The sequence below is a fragment of the Pseudonaja textilis genome, chromosome 3, assembly GCF_049901715.1.
Source record: "Pseudonaja textilis isolate UNSWEBS1 chromosome 3, rPseTex1.2, whole genome shotgun sequence".
Lineage (NCBI taxonomy): Eukaryota > Metazoa > Chordata > Lepidosauria > Squamata > Elapidae > Pseudonaja > Pseudonaja textilis.
The window spans coordinates 170,016,834-170,037,394 of NC_141992.1; the positions used below are offsets into that span (position 1 = coordinate 170,016,834).

Here is a 20,561-nt window from a genome sequence, read left to right on the forward strand (position 1 = left end):
ATTGGAGTAAAATGTAGTTAATACATAAGTTCCTCTTGTTTTGGACTCAAGCTATGTTTCGCTCCTCATTACTTTGTTAACAGATCTTTGTTCTCTTTACTCCCTGCATATGGCAAGATGTAGAATTCACAAAGGTTCTCACCAAATTATGTGAGCAAATTTAGAAAATATGGCTAATAGATTGGAAGAGATCAGTCTATATACCAATACCAAAGAAAAGGGACAACTGAGGGTGTGCAAACCTCCACAATCTCACATACTTAAGAAAAATAATAGTTATGTTAAAGAAGAAGATACCCAAATCATGGTCAGAAGCTTATATTACACTTGTCCCAAAAGAGGAGGCCGATCCATTACAAATCAAGAACTATAGACCTATTTCCTTACTAAATGCGGATTATAAAATTTTTGCTTCAATATTGGCAGAAAGATTTTAAAAATACTTAAACAATTTTATCCATCCTGATCAAAATGGATTTCTACCAAAGAGACAAATTAAAGATAATATGAGAGTAATCTTGGACACTTTGGAATACTACTACTTTGAAAAACAAATGGCTTTGATATTTCTAGATGCACAGAAAGCATTTGATAATGTGAATTGGCGATTCATGTTATTACAGCTGGAAGAGATGGGCTTTGCTAAAAAATTTATTCAAGCAATAGAAGCTATATATCATAAGCAAATGGCAAAGGTAATGATAGAGGGAGAACTGACAAACTCTACTGATATAAAAAAAGGAACAAGACAAGGGTGCCCACTATCACCTCTGTTGTTTGTGTTAACCTTGGAAGTGCTAAACAGAAATATTAGAGAAGAAAAGGATATAAAAGGGATGAAAATTAAAAAGGAAGAATTTAAGTTGTAAGCATTCGCAGATGATCTGGTTTTCATTTTAGAAGACCCACTAGAAACATCATCAAAATTGATAGAAAAGATAGAGGCATATGGAAAGGTGGCTGGTTTGAAAATAAATAAAGATAAGACAAAGATCTTGACAAAGAATATGCTATCAAGACAAAAGGAAGAACTGGCAGATCCATTGAAAATTCAGGTCACGAATAAGATCAAGTACTTGGGGATACATTTGACAGCAAGATGTAGTACACTAAAAGAGGATAATTATCAAACTTAAGCAGCAGATAGCACTAGATTTGGCGAACTGGGAAAATTTACAACTGTCATTAATAGGGAGAATATCAACAATCAAGATGAATATATTACCCAGAATTTTAAATCTGTTCCAAACAATTCCAGTTAGGCTTGGAAAAGATTATTTTGAAGATTTAAATAAAATTGTGTTGAAATATATATGGCATGGTAAGAAAGCGAGAATAAAGTTAAAACTTTTGCAAGATGCCAGAATAAGAGAAGGATTTGGTTTGCCTAACTGGGAGTTGTATTACCAAGCTACAAATTTGATGTGAGTTCAGGAATGAATAACATTAAGAAATACTAGATTATTGACATTAGAAGGACATGACCTGTTGTTGGGGTGGCATGCTTTTCTATGGTATAAAGGAACTAAAACACAGGGGTACTTTAGAAGACATTATATATGGGAGTCTCTGTGGTTAAACTGGGAGAAGACTAAAAGACAATGTTATTTGAACATTCCAGTCTGGCTATCGACTATTGAAGCATTTTCTTATCCTATAATATACAAAAAGGAACAAACAGTTAGATATGGTGAAATATTGAATGAAAAGGGTAAACTTAAATCTATGCAAAAATTAGAGGAACAAGGTATAAAGATGAATTGGTTTTCATATGTGCAAATACATTCAAGGTTTGATAAAGATTCTAAAACAGAAGGTTTCTATGATAAACTGACTGACTTAGATAAGATTTTGACAGGTACTGATGAAAAGGTGATTAAAAAATTGTATGGATATTTATTAGAAATTAAACTAGAAGAAGAAAAAGTTAAAGAAACAATGATTGCTTGGGGGAAGAATTTTGGATATGGGATTGATCTAGAGAAATAGCAAAAATTGTAGTTTCAAAATTATAAAATGACAATGTCAACAGCTTATAAAGAAAATTTGTATAAGATGTTTTACAGGTGGCATTTTCCCCCACAAGAATAGCAAGAATGTTCAAGAACAAACCTGAAAAATGTTGGAAATGTCATCAGACACATGGCTCATATTACCATATGTGGTGGACTTGTGAGGATGCTAAAAAATATTGGACTAAAATCCACACGTGGTTGGAAAAAATGACAAAAAAGCATATAGACTTGAAACCAGAGATATTTTTATTGGGAATTTTACCTGAAATATATAGTAAAGAGTTGAAATATCTGATTGTAAATGTATTAACAGCAGCTAGTATTTGCCAAAAACTGGAAAAATGAGATAATACCATTACAGGAGAAAATCATTAAGAAAATATTGGAATGTGCTGAAATGAGTAGATTGACATTTGAAATCAGAGAACAAGACGATAAACAATTTTATAAAATTTGGGATCTATTCTATCAATGGTTAGACAATAAAACATGGTAATGAAATATGTAGATTCTTAGAAAATAATAAATATATAAAGATGTATTCTCTTCTTATTATATCTACAAAATGTAGGATAGATTTGAGATGATAATATGAACTGTCATAAAACAAATTAAGTAAAATATGGATTATTTCATAAAACATGAATGAATAAAAGTATAGTCAAATGATTGATTAACAATGATATTAATGTATTTAATATTGGATTGAAAATATGAGAATATATACAATGTAATTGTAATTGAAGACTACGAAATGGAAGCAAAAAACAATTTGTAAACCAACCGGCACACTATATGCATATATATAGAAGATGGCTTGACATTTTTATGTTTTGTTTGTATATGTTTGTCTTAAAAACCAATAAAAAATAAAAAAAATAGTTAGGAACATCCAACAAAGATTAGAGCCCTACATGGAAATGGATATTCATAATGTTCTCAGAAAAGGCTGAGAAACAGGTCATATTATCGGTGTTTCACATGACTGACCAAGAAAGCCAAAAAAAAAAAAGTCAATGTATAACTCATTGACTATAGAAAGGCCTTTGATTGTGCCAAGTGGTAAAATGTGCTTAGGAAAATTCCTGAAACCTTCTTGTTCTCAGGATAAACCTAACACAGGTTTAAAAGGCAAGGGATATTATAAAACAAATTAGTTTCAGGTTGACAAAGGAATTAAACAAAGCTATATACTCTATCCTTATTTATTCAGACTACATGATGAATATATATAAATTGAGGGAAGCAGAACTAGAAGAATAGCTTTAAAATTGGATGGTGAAATATCAACAAACCATGTTATGCTGATGACATTAATCTGATAGCTAACAATGTATATGATATGTAAATTTAGATATGAACATCAAGGACAATAGTGAAAAACACTGGAATAATTAAATATAAAGAAGACCAAAGATAACAAAGATAATAAACAGCCTTAAGAGTAACAATGATGGTACCGAAGCAATGCCTAATTTCTGCCTTTCAAAAGCAACTATCAACAATAAAGATTCAAGCAATCAAGGAATATGCTACAAGTTACTATTTCATAAAATAGAAACAAAGGCCTTAAGAAAAAAATATTCATAAATGTATACCTATCAGAATTGTGTAAAGGTTTTATCTTACGGAAGCAAAAATTGGATTTTAAAGAAGCAAGATAAAAATATCATTGGTGTTCTTGAACTTTGATGTTGGAGAACACTCCCGAGAGTATTAGAAAAAAAGAATATCCAAGAAAAAGGCTATCAACAGCTATGTAGATGGACTTAATTATAATAGTGATGGGTGCATCATTGGAAGATCAGAAGTATCAAAATGGAAAGATTGACATTACTTACACTGGAGGAATGATTAGTGAAGATTATGGCACTTAGTGACAGGGATAAACTGACTTCTTTGATCAGAAAGGAGACAACATCTACATTTATTGCTGGCTGCAAAGCTCTTAAGGACTTTTTAGTTTAGTTTACTTTATTGTCATTGCAACTCGTACAATGAAATTAAATACCATCTTCAGTGTACATTATGACTATGAAAATAAACACAAACACACATCCTTCACCTTCTATACATTGAATTGAAAACCCCTGATATTGCATTAATATTGCACTATACAGTAGAATTCAATAGAATTACTGCCCAGGAATAGAAGCTGTTTTTCAGCCTATTTGTGCATGTTTTTAATATTCTGTACCGTCTGCCAGACGGTAATAGTTCAAAAAACGGGTTCCCAGGATAAGATGGAACTTTGAGAATGTTTTTAACTTTTAAGGCAGCAGGAGCTGTAAAGCTCTTCCAAAGAGGGGAGAGGGCAACCAGTGATCTTCTGGGCAATGACGTTAACCCTCTGGAGTGCTTTCCTATCTGCCACTGTGCAATTGGCAAACTGTACACAGATGCAGTAAGTTAAGATACTCTCTATGGTGCAGCAGTAGAAGGTCTGTTGGCATAAAACAGAGAAAATATAAATTAGGTTGTGATGATTAGACAGGGTAGATTATATAAAGAAGAATATTATGCTGTAAACCTAAAGAAAGAGATAAATTTATTATTATACTTAGTTCTTTGTATCTTTTTTTCTGTTTTTCTATTTCTCTTTTTCTTTTCTCTTTTATTGTACTTTTAGCTTTCTCTTTGATTTCTTTCTTTTACTTTTTCTTACTTTATCAGGTTTTTTTTTCCTTGTAAAATACTGATAAGGAAGAGAAAATTAGTTACCTTTATCCACCCTCCAGCAGTTAAGGGTGTTTTCAAAAGCTTTCCTCAGAGTGTATCTTATGGCACTAAGTGTTGATAGAAGTGTCTAAATAAGCAGACTGAATCCATGAGTAATGCTATATATTTAGTAAGCATTACTTGACTCATAAGAGAAGCAGGATTGATAGTTTAAACAAAGAAACAAGCAAACAAAATTTCAATGACCTTAGCAGAGCAGGATTAAGAACACTTCTTGCTCCAATTACAATTATCAGGGCTTTACTTTAAAAAAGCAAACAAGATTAAAAAAAATATTCTTCCTGATCTTGGTGCAACATGCTGTTAGACAGATGAGATAGATAGTTAGGATTACCATGCCTGGATTGCAAAGATCCATATGGCCATGAGATATCAGCAGAGAGAGTTGTCTACGTTTCTTTGCTATCATTTTGTGATCTTCTACACCAGCATTTCTCAACTTCAGCATATTTAAGATATATGGACTTCAACTCCCAGAATATCTTAATGTCGTCAATATTGTGAAACATTCTTCTTCACATTTGCAGTCCAAATATGGTAGCCCTACTTTAGGTTTGACCCTAAATGGCTCCACCACATTTTTTAACAATCTAAGAAGAAATCAACCCTGTGGTTACATTTTGCTAAAACTCTTGTCATCATTACTCTAACTCTAGACTGAATTTATGTTATCCTGTGAAATTAATAAAATAAGAAGTGATGGATAACAAAAGTTGGTTGGTGCCACCTATTACTAGAAAAATAAAAATAGATAAAAGTAGAGATTTCTTCAACTTGAAGTGATATCCTGAATGCATGGGCATACTCATTTGCCATTGCCCTCTTCTGAGTTGTTGTGTTTTTGTTGTTTTTACTACTCAGTATAGCCTTCAGACCTGATATTTGCTAATTTCTCCTTCCAAATTAGCATTCAGTTCTAACTTAATTCCTCATTTTCAAAATCAGTAAGAGTCAAAGGTGATATTATTTACTGTGAGGAGGGAAAAGAAAAAAAGAAAAACCCACAACTTCCATCTCCAACTGAACTATTGTACCAATAAGAAGTAGTCACTTTATGAATCTTGGTGTTTGAGACCTTTTTTAACTGCAGTAAAATAGCCTGTTTGTTTTTATTTGAAGTTGTAAGCAATCTGTTTATCAGAAAAATATTTCTTTTATAACCTTATAAGAAGGTTTTTGGGGTCCAAAAGGGGCTTAATGCTGATAGAGAGGAATGTGGAAGAAAAGAAAAAGAAGTTGGTATACAAAATGTTTATCTTTTATTTAACATTGTCTGTTTTAAAGACCACCAAAAATCACATTATGATGGGCTATTTCAGCCTTGAAATTTATATGAGGGTAATATCAGTAATGGAGTAATATTGATTTTTCTCTGCAGCCGGAGTTATTCCTTAAAACTACACTATTATTACATATTACATATTACATATGTACATATTATTAAATACGTGTAAGCCACACTGGCAAAATTGTACAATAGCCAATTCTTGTGAAACTGAGCTCAAGTATTTTATGTCATTCTTTGGGTGAAAAATCCTGCCTTGCAAAACAAATCTTTTAGAATCCATTCTTTTTCCATGCTGAACTATTGTTCCTAAACACTATTGTTTCTAAAAATGGACATCGTGTATTTAATTGGTGGGAACTGACCATAAAATTCTGTATAAATGTTACACAGATTTTAGCTTGTCAAACCAATATGTTTTTCCAAGAATGTGAAGGGAGTAGACCTGATCTAGGTTATGGGTTAATGGGTAACTAGATGAAAATATCACAACTATTTTATTGTTCAACATAATAAGAGCCCATGTCCAGTGGTAGTTCAGGAATGAAGAACTAAACGTTAAGCTATGTATTTGGTGAAACCTATCCTTAGAACATGTTTAAACAAGAAAAAAAACGCTTTGACATAGGATGCAAGAAGAAAATGAAATGAATTAAATAAACATTTGGCCTTTGTATTTCTCAGGGCATTTCACTCCGTAACTGTGACACTTTTTACTTCCACTGAATGCTTATTAGCAACCAAGTTATGAACTGGAAAAGCAGGACAACAAAAAAGGGCAGGTATAGCTCATAAGAAGAGCATTTGTCATGCAATCTGTCTCTGCGTCTCCAATTTAAATTACTAATATAGCTGAAATAATCCTATAATATATGGGTCTTTAAAGGACAACAAAAAATGGTCTAAACATTTTGGTGTATTAGTTCCACATATATCAGCATCAACGGCTTCAAACCTTGACCTGAATAAAAGGTTGGTTCATATTTGCATCATATGAGGAGTCCCCAAGGAATATGATATTATATGTATGAGATAGGAAAATACCTATATCAGGGGCCTCCAACCGTGGCAACTTTAAGACTTGTGGACTTCAAGTCTCTGGGAGTTGAAGTTCACAATTCTTAAAGTTGCCAAGATTGGAGGCCCCTGACCTATATGGCATATATTTACAAATGTTCAAGGACTTCATTCAATATCTTTTTTGAGGGGGGCATAAAGTTGGTGAAGTACAACAAATGGATGGGGTTAAAGGTTCTTCTCTTAATTTGTTTTGTCTATTTTATTTTGTTACACTTTTCATGTATTTTTCATCTAACAATAGAGGAAAATTGTGTGGTCAGTTTCAGGATTTATGATCATAGAGAGCTCTGATGGCCTAGAAAGTGTCATGAGGCTAGAAGTAATCCTTAGATTTCAGGTTGATAACTGCTGTTCTTGGGAATATCATCTTTGATATTGATAAAGTTAAAATGACACACTTCACAATTAGGTACCTTATAGATGAACTGGGATTACAACTGCCAGAAGTCCCAACCAACTAGATATATAGGTTCCAGTACTTAGTATCTGCAGCTGTTATACAGATAAAATGTCATACTATAAACAGTCAGCTGAGAAAATGTTTGTGGAGATTCTCAATCATCCAGGTCAAGATTGTCCCAAAGGTGATTTTGCAAACAGTAACTGGACTTTCTGGGTTTTTTTACCTTTGAAACTGTTTCACTTCTCATCCAAGAAGCTTCTCAGTTCCATTTCCTTCCAAACATTGTTTCAAAGGGAGAGAAAAAAACAAGAAAGTCCAGTTGCCTTTTGGAAAATCACTTCTGGGACAGTCAGTTGGGAGGGCTAGCAATGATTGTGCTGTCTTATACAACATTTAAACATGCAAAACTGTTTTGCATAGGAAACTATTAATGATGATGAGAATACCACCACAGTGCTTGCAGCACACTGTTTTGGATTTGAAGAAAACTTACAAGTAACACATGGATTCTCATTCTTCCTTTTTTACATTTTCTTGTGAAACAATCATGATAAAGGTATCCTGTTGCTTTATTATTCACAATTTCCCATACATTGTTTTGAAATTTTCTATTATAAATATTAAAATAATGTTTCTTTCTGTACATACCTAACTACAATATATAAACTATGTAATACTCATTATTGAATTTAATTTTAGGCGGAAGAAGCTAGAACATCTTCAGATAATGATTCTTTGCTTACTCTTGTCCACAATTATTGACCATTGGGTGGGGAATAGTTATTTTTCTTGCTGCAGTAGTTCACATGTTTCATAGAGTGTTATTCTGACTACATACACTTCCCAACAGAACGGAAGGACCTTTTGAATAAGGACTATTCAGGACTAGTAGAGGATTTCCTCTTGTTGTTGATAGTTTCCTTTAAAACGATGATGCAATAACGCCTAAAGCAAATTCAAAGGGAGAATCTACAGACACTAAGGCATCAATATGAGGCGAGGGACATTGTTTAATTTAACTGCTGTTTTCCTTGCAAAGTAATACAGGGAACAGCTATTTTTAAACTGTTAAAGAATGGTTGGTACATTTGCAATTTCCCTCAGCCTTGCTGTATATGTCCTATGTTCATGAACTATTGCACTATAGATATAGAGCATCTGCCTTGGATAATAAATACATATTTGCATTTATTATACAGGACTTTTAAAATGCAAATTGTATCTGTGGGATGCATATTAGATAATTAATTGAAATAATGTAGAGGAAAAATGTCACCCCTTTCTTCCACAGTTGCATTTACTTTCAATACAGATCTTGTTCAGTTGTGGCTTCTATAGGAAGCAGAGCCTCTTCAGTTAACAGTCCCTTTCCCTACTTTGTCGAAGGGTTTCTTGAAGGACATACATCAGGTATTACGCTTCAGCAAAAACGTGATACTACAAAAGTAGTTTTTAGCTTATTGTTATTAGTAGTAGGTAAACTAAGTCTCTCTTTCTGTTGTTGGATATGTTTTCTATAATCTTCATGCTTTCAGTTCACCCATGGTAAAGGGAGATATTTTTAAAAAAACCTAAAGAACAGGAGCAGAAAATTATTGCTAGTGCCAAGTTTGTAAGAAGTAACAGAAAAGAGCTAACAAAATGCACAACTTTCTGTCACTAAATTCATGGTTCTACCTACTATTTATCATAGGTGAATTCCTTAATCCTTTAAACTTTCTGAAATGTAAGTAGTGACTTAAAAAAAAATGCTGCAGGTACTTTAACAACCATAATTGGGACTGGCAACTGAGTCATTAGGCAAAGTGATCGCTAAGTAAAATGGCAACTATGTTTATAGCCTTTCTTCAGCTTTGCTTTGCTTTACAGACCTGCGAAGAGCATTATTTTACCCAAACAAAAACTAATCTTCATTAATACCCATGTTTCACAGTTCTTGTCTTCAATCGCTTACATCAGGGGTGTCAAACTCAAGGCCTGTGGACCAGATTCAGCCCACAGGGTGCTTAGATCTGGCCTGCAGGGCCACCCTGGAGACAGCGAAGGATCAGCCTGTGGTGCCTCTGCCAGAGTGGCCCTTTTTAGCTCCATTTTTACTGGCAGAGCGCTCAGGCCATCATAGGTGAAGCTGACACAAGTGACATAGAGCTGGCCACGCCCCTCCTGCCCCCCCCCAAGATCAAACACAACCCTGATACAGCCCTCAATGAAATTGAGTTTGACACCCCTGACTTACATCTTCTGTCCATTCATTTGTCCTCAGGAGCATCGTTTGTATCAGAAATGTAGGAAACACAAATGTTGGGATAGGAAAATGTCTTTAATTTATATCTTACATAACAAAAATAACACTAGTAACTTGCCACAATGCTACCCGTGTGCATAGTACCATTTTACTGTGTCCTACTGTCTGAATTCAATAGTAGCTTTTTTCTCTTAAAGCAAGGATGGAAAGAATCAAATTTTTTAGATGCTCCGCTTCTACATAAAGCAATTTTCTTTACAAGATTTACTATTATAAAATACAATAAGGGAAATCTCACCAAATGGGTTGTTTTCATTTAGAATCCAATTTCTCCACCAGGGTCCCAAGGTTAATGCTTTCTAAGTCTTCTTAATTCACCCTATGTGAACTTGTGAGGAAGCTATTCACTTAATTGATAAAGGAAGAATGTCCAGATGTTTAGGATGTGAATCTTTCATCGTACCATTATAGCGCCAGCCTTTTTGCAGAGCCAGGCCACAGGAATACCTTAATTGATGAGAAGTAGTGATGGCTGATTCAAACACGTAAACAGGATTGCTTTGAGGGGAAGTTGGAAGGTTATAACTTTTATTTCGTTTAAAAAGCTATTTTAAAGCCTACATGGTATCTTTCATGTATTCCCTGCCTCAAAATGATGGAATACCATGCCACCAGTTTTCAGCACATAACAGTCCTCTCCCACAGAATTGTTGTTGTGGCACTAGTATATCACCTTGAGCTCCTGTACAAAAGGCAGAATATAAACTTAAATATAAAATATAGTGGCTTAGAATCTTCAGGTACTATTGGGGACCTAATACTGGAACCATGAATTGTCCGGGAATCTTTTTTTATTACACCAGTGACTGCAGTAACTAGATTGAGAAGACAGGCAGATGGTAGATGGGTGGATACAGTAGATAGATAGCTAGATAGATGATAGCTAGATAGATATAGATAGATGGATGGATGGGTGGATAGATAGAGATGATATAGATAATAGTTTCAATACAAGATTATCCTCGTTCATTGCAAGTGTCCAAACATAATCTATGTCTGTTGTTTTTTTCTTTAATTATAGACCTTGCTTATCAACTTAACAACTCCCTTGTGCAGTTACAATAATATTGAAAAAATAACTTTGTGACCAAGGTGCACATTTCCAACCTTCAGTGTTTCTCTTTGTCTCTGTCTCTCTCTGGGTGTGTCATGCCCCTGGTGGAGTTTGACTGAGCAGTCAGAGGAGGACCCAGGCCCATCCCTTATCCATCCTAGGGCACGCAGGGAGGAGAGAATCTGGGTAAAACATGGTCTACTCAGGAGGAGAGGGCCATGATCCTCTTCATGGGTTGCAGGTGTGAGATCTGCATAAGAGTTTGGACCTGCATGCTAACAGACACTGGAGACAAATTAGTGTTTTATTCCTAAAGAAGGTTTATCTTGGTTGGCGTTCTTCCAACGGACTGTACCTGGTTATCTTCCTGAAGCTGGCAATTATCTGTCCTGGTCTGTCGTAAAACTTTATTCAATGCGGTTGGTTTTTGCTTTGTTATTGGCTCTTTGAACTGTGTTTCTTTCCTTTGAAATGTTATTTTGAAAATAGTTTACTCTTCCACTGTGAACAATTAAACAGTGAAGCCAAGTTGAAGGCATTAAAGGACTTTTAGTTACGTTTTGGGTTTTGTTATATTTCTGAGCTACTCTGGGCCACCACACTCTATTCAGCATTAGTCATTTAGCATGGATTCTCCTGTGCCTGACCCTATCTTTTTTTTATCCCCTTGCAGAGCAGAGAGATTGCTTAAACAAGCAATCCCTTTAAACCAGTGATCCCCAACCTTTCCAGTTCCGTGAACTAGTGGAGGTGGTGGGAGAGGGAATAGGGGAAGGTTCTGTGCATGCAAAGCTCCATTTGTGCAAATGGAGGCTTCGTGCACATGCCACTTGCACAAGTGAAGTTTTTCATGAGCACTTGCGCATGCCCGACTCTTACATGACCCAGGGGTTTGAGACCCCTGCTTTCAACAATCTCTCCTGTGTTGTTTTTTTTTCCACCCCAATTACCATAGCAGGAAAGGATTACAAGAGAGTAAGTATGCAGGAACACTATGAAGGATATACATGGAAAGGTATGAGCTAGGGCTGGCTGTTTGCTACCAATAAGGAGCACACTAGGCAAACAACCAGCACCAGTTCATTCTGATCCATGTGTAGGACTGTGGCCCTCTTATTCTCTTGTGATCTCTTCCTTCCTAATAAACGTTAATACAGACATTAATTCCACTCATTTCTAATTATGGATGAGCATTCCAATTCCCTGCACTGGACAAGAAGCAAGTCAGAACTCCATTTACACTTTTTAACTGAAATCTCTTTAACCATAACAGCTCAAAATTTTGCATTGCCTTTCCTATTGCAATACTCTTTGCACACAAATATTTTATTTAACCAAGCTCTCAGTACCACAGGGTTGGACTCATCTGATTTAGAGTTTACATTATTTAATATGCAATCTGTAAAAAAGAAATTGTTACTGTAGGTAACTCACATTAAATACACATCTTAACCAAGCAATTAAAATATTGGTATATAAAAAAATTAAATAGGTTTAAAAATGGTTCAGGGTGCATATTTTCTTTGTAAGTTCTGGTAAACTAAGGGCACAAAATGCAATAGAAAATAACACACAAAGCATTAAGTTTAAAGCAACCCCAAACTAATTACAGTAATGGTGCAACAGGTTGAAAAAATTTTTTCTTGTTTAATTAAATAAATTTCCCATCAACTTGATTGTTCTTATTCTTTTATTTAGGCACAACACAAGTACAAAAGTATTCAAGTTCAACTGGGTGAAACTCTGTTGAGCATCTTTAAAGAATATAAAACCAGTCCAAAATATATACAACAGTCCTTTCCAAACTGAGGAAATCATTTTTAATACCCTCAGTTTTATTTTGTTTAACTCCTCTTTCCAAAGTTTAGTGAATACATTTTGTATAGAAACAGGAGTCTGCAGTATTGAGTAATTATTTTTGTTGTTGGTAATAATATTCATCTGCTCTGTGGATCCCACGTAAAATGCTTAAATTCTTATTATGCAAAAGCTTTGGTTATGTGAAAAGGATCCATTATACAAATAATCTCTTTTAAATTATTCACAGTATTCATTTTGCTTGTACTTTTAAATGGATATATGTTACATTTTCCTGTATAGTTTTGTTATGGACTGAAAAATTCAAATTCAAGATGTTATAGAGCATTAAATGTATAAATAACCACAAACTATAAACATGAGAAGTCCTGAAATAAAGCTTCAGCTCTGAATTGCTGAGAGATTAAAGAAAACCTTCAACTTTCTCAAAACTTGCCAATTATACCTTATGCCCTATCCTATTTTTTTCAGGAATGACTAAATTTCCAAAGGATGCTCTCAAACTTTTTTGTTCTGTAATTTACAACTGAGGTAACCAACTTTCTCTGATCACCAGCAGAACTAACCTGTCAATGGAAATCTTTATTTTTTTCCTTGTATCTTTTCCAAGGGAGATAAATTGCATGTTGAAGAGAACCCAACATGACAGTACCCTTGCATAGTTCCCATTGTTATATCCAAGACTACTTATGACAAAGTGTAACACAGAGATTATGTTTTATTTTTACACTAGTGAGACAGAAGCCAAGTAACTGATCTCTCATCTGTTCGTCAAACCATCTTGGTTTTTGGAGTCAATAAGTAGGACTTCAAGGTATGAGACGAACAAAAGGAATTTGGGAAGAACAGGAAAAAGTTACTGGAATGACTCATGTCCTGCTCTATAAGCATGTTAAAAATAATCACATGGAGTGAGCTGCTATCTAAATTGTTCACTTAACTGGTCACCAATCCCTTAACCATTAGATTTCTGGGCTGAATCTAGCAATGTAAATTGCAGTATCTCATTAAGATATTTTCATAAATAAATGGGAAATAGGACTTAGGTAATGCAGCACCATCATGTCTCATTCTCAAAAACCCAGACTGAAAAAAAACTTTAATGTTACAAACATTCTGTTTATAAAAACTAGGAAAGCAACTGTAATGGTTTCAAATTAAATTAGTGATCTTAATTCCAACTGAGATCGCCGAATAAAAGGCACACTAAATCCAATGGAAAATGAATTATTTGAAGTTAGGCAGCAAATCTGATTCATTTAATGGCCTTAACTGCAGAAGCAGAAAATGGGCAGAGGATAAAAATTTCAACCCTTTTGCGACTCTTGCAAGAATTAGTTTGCGTGAAAAGTGGAATAATTCAGCACAAAAAAGCCCAAAGTATGGGTTATACTGGGAAATAAAACAAGCCAACAATGCATGTATTTTGGAATCAGTACAGTGGTTTCATCTGATTTGTCAATGGTTTTGTTCAGAAATATAGAAGTCAGAACATCGCTAACAAAGTATTTTGTTTTAAAAACATTTCAGATCTACAATCAAACAATGCAGAACAACCTGTATGTTAAAGTCCTGGGCACAGAAAAATAATGTCCTGGACACAGAAAAATAATATATAATATAGACAGAAATTCTAGGGTTTTTTTAAACCAGTGTTTTCAGACAAATGGGATCATTTGAAAACATGACTAATACAGTAGTCAGCATAATTCATTAAAATTAACATCTATATGATTCAAAGATTTAGATAAGCCTCTGCCTTCAGTCTGCCATAATAAATGATGAGGAAGGGAAGAAAGAAGAGAAATTTTTTTTGGATACATTCTGATAAAACTGAAACTGTACCTTTTACACCAAACTGTTAAAAGTGTTCAAACTGAAGTTGGAAGCTCCACAGTTCAGATGGATATATATACAGTCCCATACACACACACACACATACACACACACAACTCTGGTTCTTAAAAAGCTCCAATCTCAGTCCCCCATGGTCTGTAGGGTTTGCCTAGACCGGCTGACTGTGCTGAGGCAGGTGGGCTGAGAGCATTAGGAGACAATAGGTGGAACGAACCAAAGGAAAAGGGGAATGCAGACAAGGAGGCCATAGAAGAAAGCAAGGGAGGGGAGAGCTTAGAAGCAGAAGTGACCACAGGGAGCACTGGTCCAATGGCGCCATTAGGGGGCAGTCTCAAGGAAGAGGACTCAACATGGGGAGGAGGCACATTTCTGCTCTGGTGATGGCCTTCTGAGGAAGCCGCTGCACCATTTGAAGTGGTACGCCCATTCTGAGGCAGCAATAAAGGATGGGAGATGTGAGGGTGATGTCCAAAAGCACCGCCCCAAGGAATCTGTCCGAGCCCACTGTGTGAGTTGCTTGCCGCTTCCCGCTGAGAGGCGTAATTATTCAGGTGAGACACAAGGCGGACACGAAGAGGATCAGAGCTATCCAGCCCCTCTATAATGCTAAGGTAGCGGGCTACTTCAGCCAAGCACTCGCGAAAACCTAGGCTCCGGTAGTCCATCGCAAGAGCATGAGCATCAAAATAGCCTAGAAGAAAGGATTAAAGAGGGGGTGTCATTAGAAGGGGGTGTCATTAGAAAGGGGTTCCCGTCCATTGGCTGGGTTTGCAGCTAACATTGCCCTGTGCTTTCATTTTTACTACAGATTGATTTATAAACTGCAATAGCTGGCTTTCCATATTGTATTATGCCCAAACCTTAATACATCACATTCATCTTAAGGCAACGTATGCACAGAGTCATTTCTCTCTTGAATATTTACTTCATTGAAGTAACAATCACTTCCCCTAAATAAAATACCATTAAAAATCAGAATAAAACCGCAAGTACTATTGTCTACCCAAATAGATGAGTCCTGAAACTACATCCAGATGTGCGGCATAATAAATATGTTTTAGCAATGATAGCAATTACATGCGGCACATGTGCCTAGAATATAACAACTATAGGTCAAGAAAGAAAAGAAAAATATGCCCCACTTCAAACTATAGAACGTGTGTCTTCTGAACTATGAATCTCATCTGTCTCTTCTCTGTGTTTCCCACTCTTAACCCCAAACCCAACTTAAATGTCCACAGACACAAAACTCATTCGTGGAAGAGAACTTAACTTATTATGGAGGTGAGTGGAAGGTGATAGTATTTGATTACTTTACAGGAGTACTGTGAATATTACTGTGATTAAAAAATGGCACATGGCCCTTTTTTAATGATTCTGTAATTTAGTGCATTTTTAATAAGCTACATAATAAAACTAAAAAGAGAAATAGTCAGGGCTTAAAATTTTCTAGTTAGGTGATGAATGAGATTCAAGGTAGGAATTTAATCTCTGTCTTAATGCAGTCCCAAACTTCTGTTAAGACAAAAAGGCCATTGATCCTAATAAATCTTTCGTCCAAGTAAGTGATCCTTGAATGACATGCATTTTTACTATCAATGTTTACTCAGAAATGAGTAAACCCAACATGAGTTTCCCCAGCACACTGTTTTATTAATCATTGTTTTCTGAATTATCCCTTGGATTAGCCCTATCCCTTTGGCTCACACAACACACAGGGCCATAATCTCTAAGAAGTCACAATGTACAGTCAATTCCAGCCTAACTCTCATAAAAGGGCCTCAAGTAACTGCAATTTTAACTTCAGAAAATCACAACTGATTACAGTACTATCACAATATAATTAACAAGCATTTATTGTCAGCAAAAAAATGCAATCAACACTTGTAATCCACTATCTAGAGCCTCAAATAAATTAGATTACAATTCCCATACTCTAACCAGTATGGAAATTTTAGCCCTACATTTCTGGATGTTGCCAAATGAGGGACTCTCATCAGAACACTCTGAAGCAACAATTCTGTTTTTTAATAAGAGTATTCTCCAGTTAATAGGATGCAAATTATAGCTTATAAATTGCACTACTGTGTACCAGCTTATTACAAGGATGCATCAGTAAACAGTACATTATTGTTAAGAAATTACACCACTTTCTTGTATCCATGTAACTACAAATCTATTATATCTGTATCCTGCGAGGGGAGGAGGTTTTGACCTGTTAAGAAACTCACAGGATAAAATTATAGCAGTTATCAGCACAGCAATAACGTAAAAAATAGGCATCGAGTACAAACCACAAAAATGACAAAATGTGTATTTAAGACATCACTCTCTAAACCTTATTCTTTCACATTTGCATATAAACAGTAGATCCAAGTATATAAGTCATAGGACTTGCATCAGTACATGACTACACTTGTTTTGTCACTTGCCCCTACCTAAAAATATAATAAGAAACTGTACAATTTACATAAAGTGCCTTTGGTACAGATAGGTTATTAGATTGTAGGAAAGGAGAAATTATACACACGCACACTTGAAAGTATCTCTCGTTATATAGAATGGGACTTACAGCCACTGAATAGCATGAATATTTCACTTGTTAAGTGCAAACACTGCATATGTTTCAGTTGAGAGTCTAGTCACATTAGCCCTATTGTACTGTGCAATGCAGTAACCACACTATAAAATGCTCCTATATAGTTTCTTCTTTTCAAGTTTCTAACCATTAATGTTCTTTTCAAAGAAGATTCCATTCCATTTTCATTTTCCACTACTGAATTTTTGCATTCTCCCCACCCACCAAGGCAGCACTCTATCCTGACCAGCCTCTCTTGGGAGTTCTCCCACCAACCTCTTTCCATACAAAGGGTATTGTACTTCTGCAAATCTTTTGAGCTCCCACAATCACAATAGTGTTGCTTAAACAATATCAGGAATACCCCTGGGAGAACACAGCTACTTTCTCAGTCTCAGCTTCCAGCTAATCCTGTTGATCTGCAGTTCCTATAATTAACCGCCAAGACAGCCTTTCAATGCTACACACACACACACACACACACACACACACACGCACAAATCTTACCTTTCCCTCCTGCTGTGTGCAACATTTTCAGATGATCTACTGTCATCTGCAAGATTTCAGCTTTCTCCAATTTGGCTGAGCCCTAAGAAAGCAAAGACAAATGTCAGTGCAAAGGCAGTTGGTCTCCAGCCAAGCACAAAGAGAGCCAAAGAACAAGACTAAATTGCAGCACTGAACTGCCTCAAATTTACCTGCTTTTCGAAAGCACTAGGCACCAGCCTCCTCAACTCAGATAGGCTATTGTTGATCCGATCTCGGCGACGCTTCTCAATAATCTGAAACGAAGGGATATTTGGTTTTTTCTCCCCAGAGGCAACACTGGGCAACGTGGGGATTGGGAGGGGGGAATTTTCACATATCAGAGCAATTCAAGGGGGGAAAAAAACTTACGCCTCTACGTCTTTTTCTTGCCAAGATCTGGGAAGTGGTGTTTGGCGACATTGAACCTGGAGCAGAGCTTAAATTTCTAAAAACAGCAAGAAGGAAGAAGTCATTACAGATCCAAAACAGAAAATGGGACACAATAACCACCCCTACAAATTACTATACTAGACGCACGTGTCGGTGTGCAAATGGGTGCAGAATAAGATGGTATGATAACTCTGATGCCCAACACCATCCACTTCTTCTGGCTTTGAGAGCCAAGACCTGCTACAGCCAGTCCCGTGCCAACCAATATGTATTAGTCAGCGGTTAAAGTCTTGAGAAAAGGGTTAAAACCCAGAAAGGCTGCCTCAAGCATGTGCAGAGTGCTCTTTCTTGGTCATAACTTCTAAGCGAAACTGGGTGCCCAGGCAGCTCTGACTGCCCTTCCCCGTTTCTCGCTTTAGATACTAAGTTCATTCAGAAATAAATCTCACTCACTCCAGTACAGCGCTAGCCGGCTTTCTAAGTGAGTAGAGGTATCCGATTCGAAACCCATTGGTTCGGAGGCGAGTTTCGCTGGGTTCGGCGAGCTTTAGGCAAGTGAGCATAACTTTAGCTTTAGGATCAGAGCGGGGAAGGTTCTTTCTACATGGGTATACGGCGTTGCCCTACCCGGAGCCGAGATGTCACGCAGCATCCACGCCACAGCCTTCAACCCTGAAGCTCATGCCGCGGCGACAAGTCGAGGGGCCAGGGAGCCCTCCTGCCTGCCCGCCTGCCTGCCTACGCTTTGCGACCGATTTATCCGGCGCCCTCACCCGTTCTCGTCCGCGCTCTCCTTCTCCACTTCGATGGGTTCGTCCAGCTCGCTGTCGGAGGAGCTGTAGTCCGGGTGCGCCCGCTTCATGCTTGCCGGACCCTCCAGACAACCACTCCAAACAGAACGGTTTTGGGACGGGGGAAGAGTTCCGCTTCCCGTCCGTGTGAATGAGCGAGTGGGTGGCGGCGGTTCCCCGGTGCCAGCTCAGTGCGCTCCTTGCAGCCGCCACCGCGCTCCCTCCGGCTTCGTCTCCCCCATCCCGTTCCCACGCTTCGCCTCTTACCCGAGGGAGGGGTGGGCAGTCAGAGAGGCGCGCCAGGCGCTCCCGGCCGCGTTCGACTCCTGTGTAGCCATTCGCTCTCCCGCCTCCTCTGATTGGTGAAACCTCGCCGGGGCCGGCCAATCCCCGTCCACCCGAAAGTCACTCAATGACACGCCCTGTCTTACTCCCGGTTCCCATTGGCCGACAGGGTTCGGATTGGCTCCGCGGCCGAGTTCGGAGCCCGCCGTCCTCCCCACCCGCCCCCACCCCCGCCGCCCTCTTGTGTACCCGCCGCCTCTCCTTCCTGCAATTGGCTGGGCCGGAGGCCAGTTGGGCGCTAACGGAGCCACACGCGTGGCTGGGCGGCCGTGGGAAAGTTGCTCTGTACCCGGCTGGCGGCCAAGCGGGGCTGGCGGCGGCGGCGGCGCTGAGCGGGGCGTGCATGAGCGGCGGCTGCCGCGTGTGAACCTCCCCTGGGCGCGGGGTGGAGCGGCGATGGCACTCGGGCCGCCGGCTCTACCACCGGCTTTCACAAAGCGCCGCGGCTCTCCGCCGAACCGGGGGCGGGCCGAGGCAGGCTTTGGCAGCTCCGAATCCTCTGGCCTGCGGGCCTGCCGTTTGCGAGGAATCACTTCAGGCTGTACTCCTTCCTAAGTAATTCGCTTCACCTCAGCAGACATTAATAAATGCAATCGGTAGGGCTTTTCGTTGGAATCTGTTCGCCCATAAGACCGCCGCTCGCCAAGGGTGCAAGAAATAAACGAGCTGTACTAAAAGCCTTTCACAATGCAGACCCTCCACTTCTATTTTTGTAAATTAAGAGCGGCCTGGATATAGGCTGTTGAGGTTAACATAAAATAGGCTCCGCTGAGCGAACTACAGGTAGTCCTACTCCACATAGGACCGCAATTGAGCCCACAATTTATGCCACTACCTGAGAAATGTGTTAAGTGTTGCCCCATTGTACAACTGCGTTTGTTAAGTGAGTCACTGCAGTTGTTAAATTAGTAAGATGGTTGTTAAGTGAATCTGGTTTCTCCATTGACTTTGCTGGTCAGAATGTCGCATGGGGTGATCGTATGATCCGGAAACCTGCAACCATCATAAATGAGAGTCACTTGTCAAGCATCCTAATGTAAATCACGTGACCTTGGGGATGCTGCAATAGGCGTAAGTGTGAAAAAGAGTTATAAATCACTTTTACAGTGCCATTGTAACTTCAGTCACTAAGTGAACTGTTGTAAGTTGAGTACTACCTGTAATAAGTTGGCCTCAAGCCATCAGAAATCCATCAGAATCCTCAGATCTGAATCATGATTTAAAAACAAACATTAAAAACATAGATTGGATTCTAAAGATGATCACAAGCATTGATCACAAGCAACAAATTGGAAATGCAGTATTTACTGCTTTCTTGTAGACTGATCCATTTATACAACCACACAGTTATAGTTCTGTGTCATGTAATGTCC

The 20,561-nt window shown here is 37.7% G+C and overlaps 1 protein-coding gene across 3 annotated transcripts; it reads right to left on the reverse strand.

The window, feature by feature from the left end:
• Window positions 1–12,553: 12,553 nt before the first annotated feature.
• On the reverse strand, window positions 12,554–19,561 carry HEY1 (hes related family bHLH transcription factor with YRPW motif 1). Of its 3 annotated transcripts, none has more exons than XM_026706049.2 (5): window positions 18,826–19,561; window positions 18,032–18,107; window positions 17,833–17,916; window positions 17,642–17,723; window positions 12,554–15,247 (listed from the first exon to the last, which is right to left on the reverse strand). In XM_026706049.2, the coding sequence occupies exons 1-5, from the start codon at window positions 18,912–18,914 to the stop codon at window positions 14,661–14,663; spliced, it is 918 nt and encodes a 305-aa protein (XP_026561834.1). In that variant the 5' UTR covers window positions 18,915–19,561; the 3' UTR covers window positions 12,554–14,660. The 3 variants fall into 3 exon arrangements, with proteins under 3 accessions (XP_026561834.1, XP_087787567.1, XP_087787566.1); XM_087931441.1 differs by having other exon boundaries at window positions 18,680–18,833; XM_087931440.1 differs by lacking the exon at window positions 18,826–19,561 and adding an exon at window positions 18,506–18,657.
• Window positions 19,562–20,561: the final 1,000 nt, after the last annotated feature.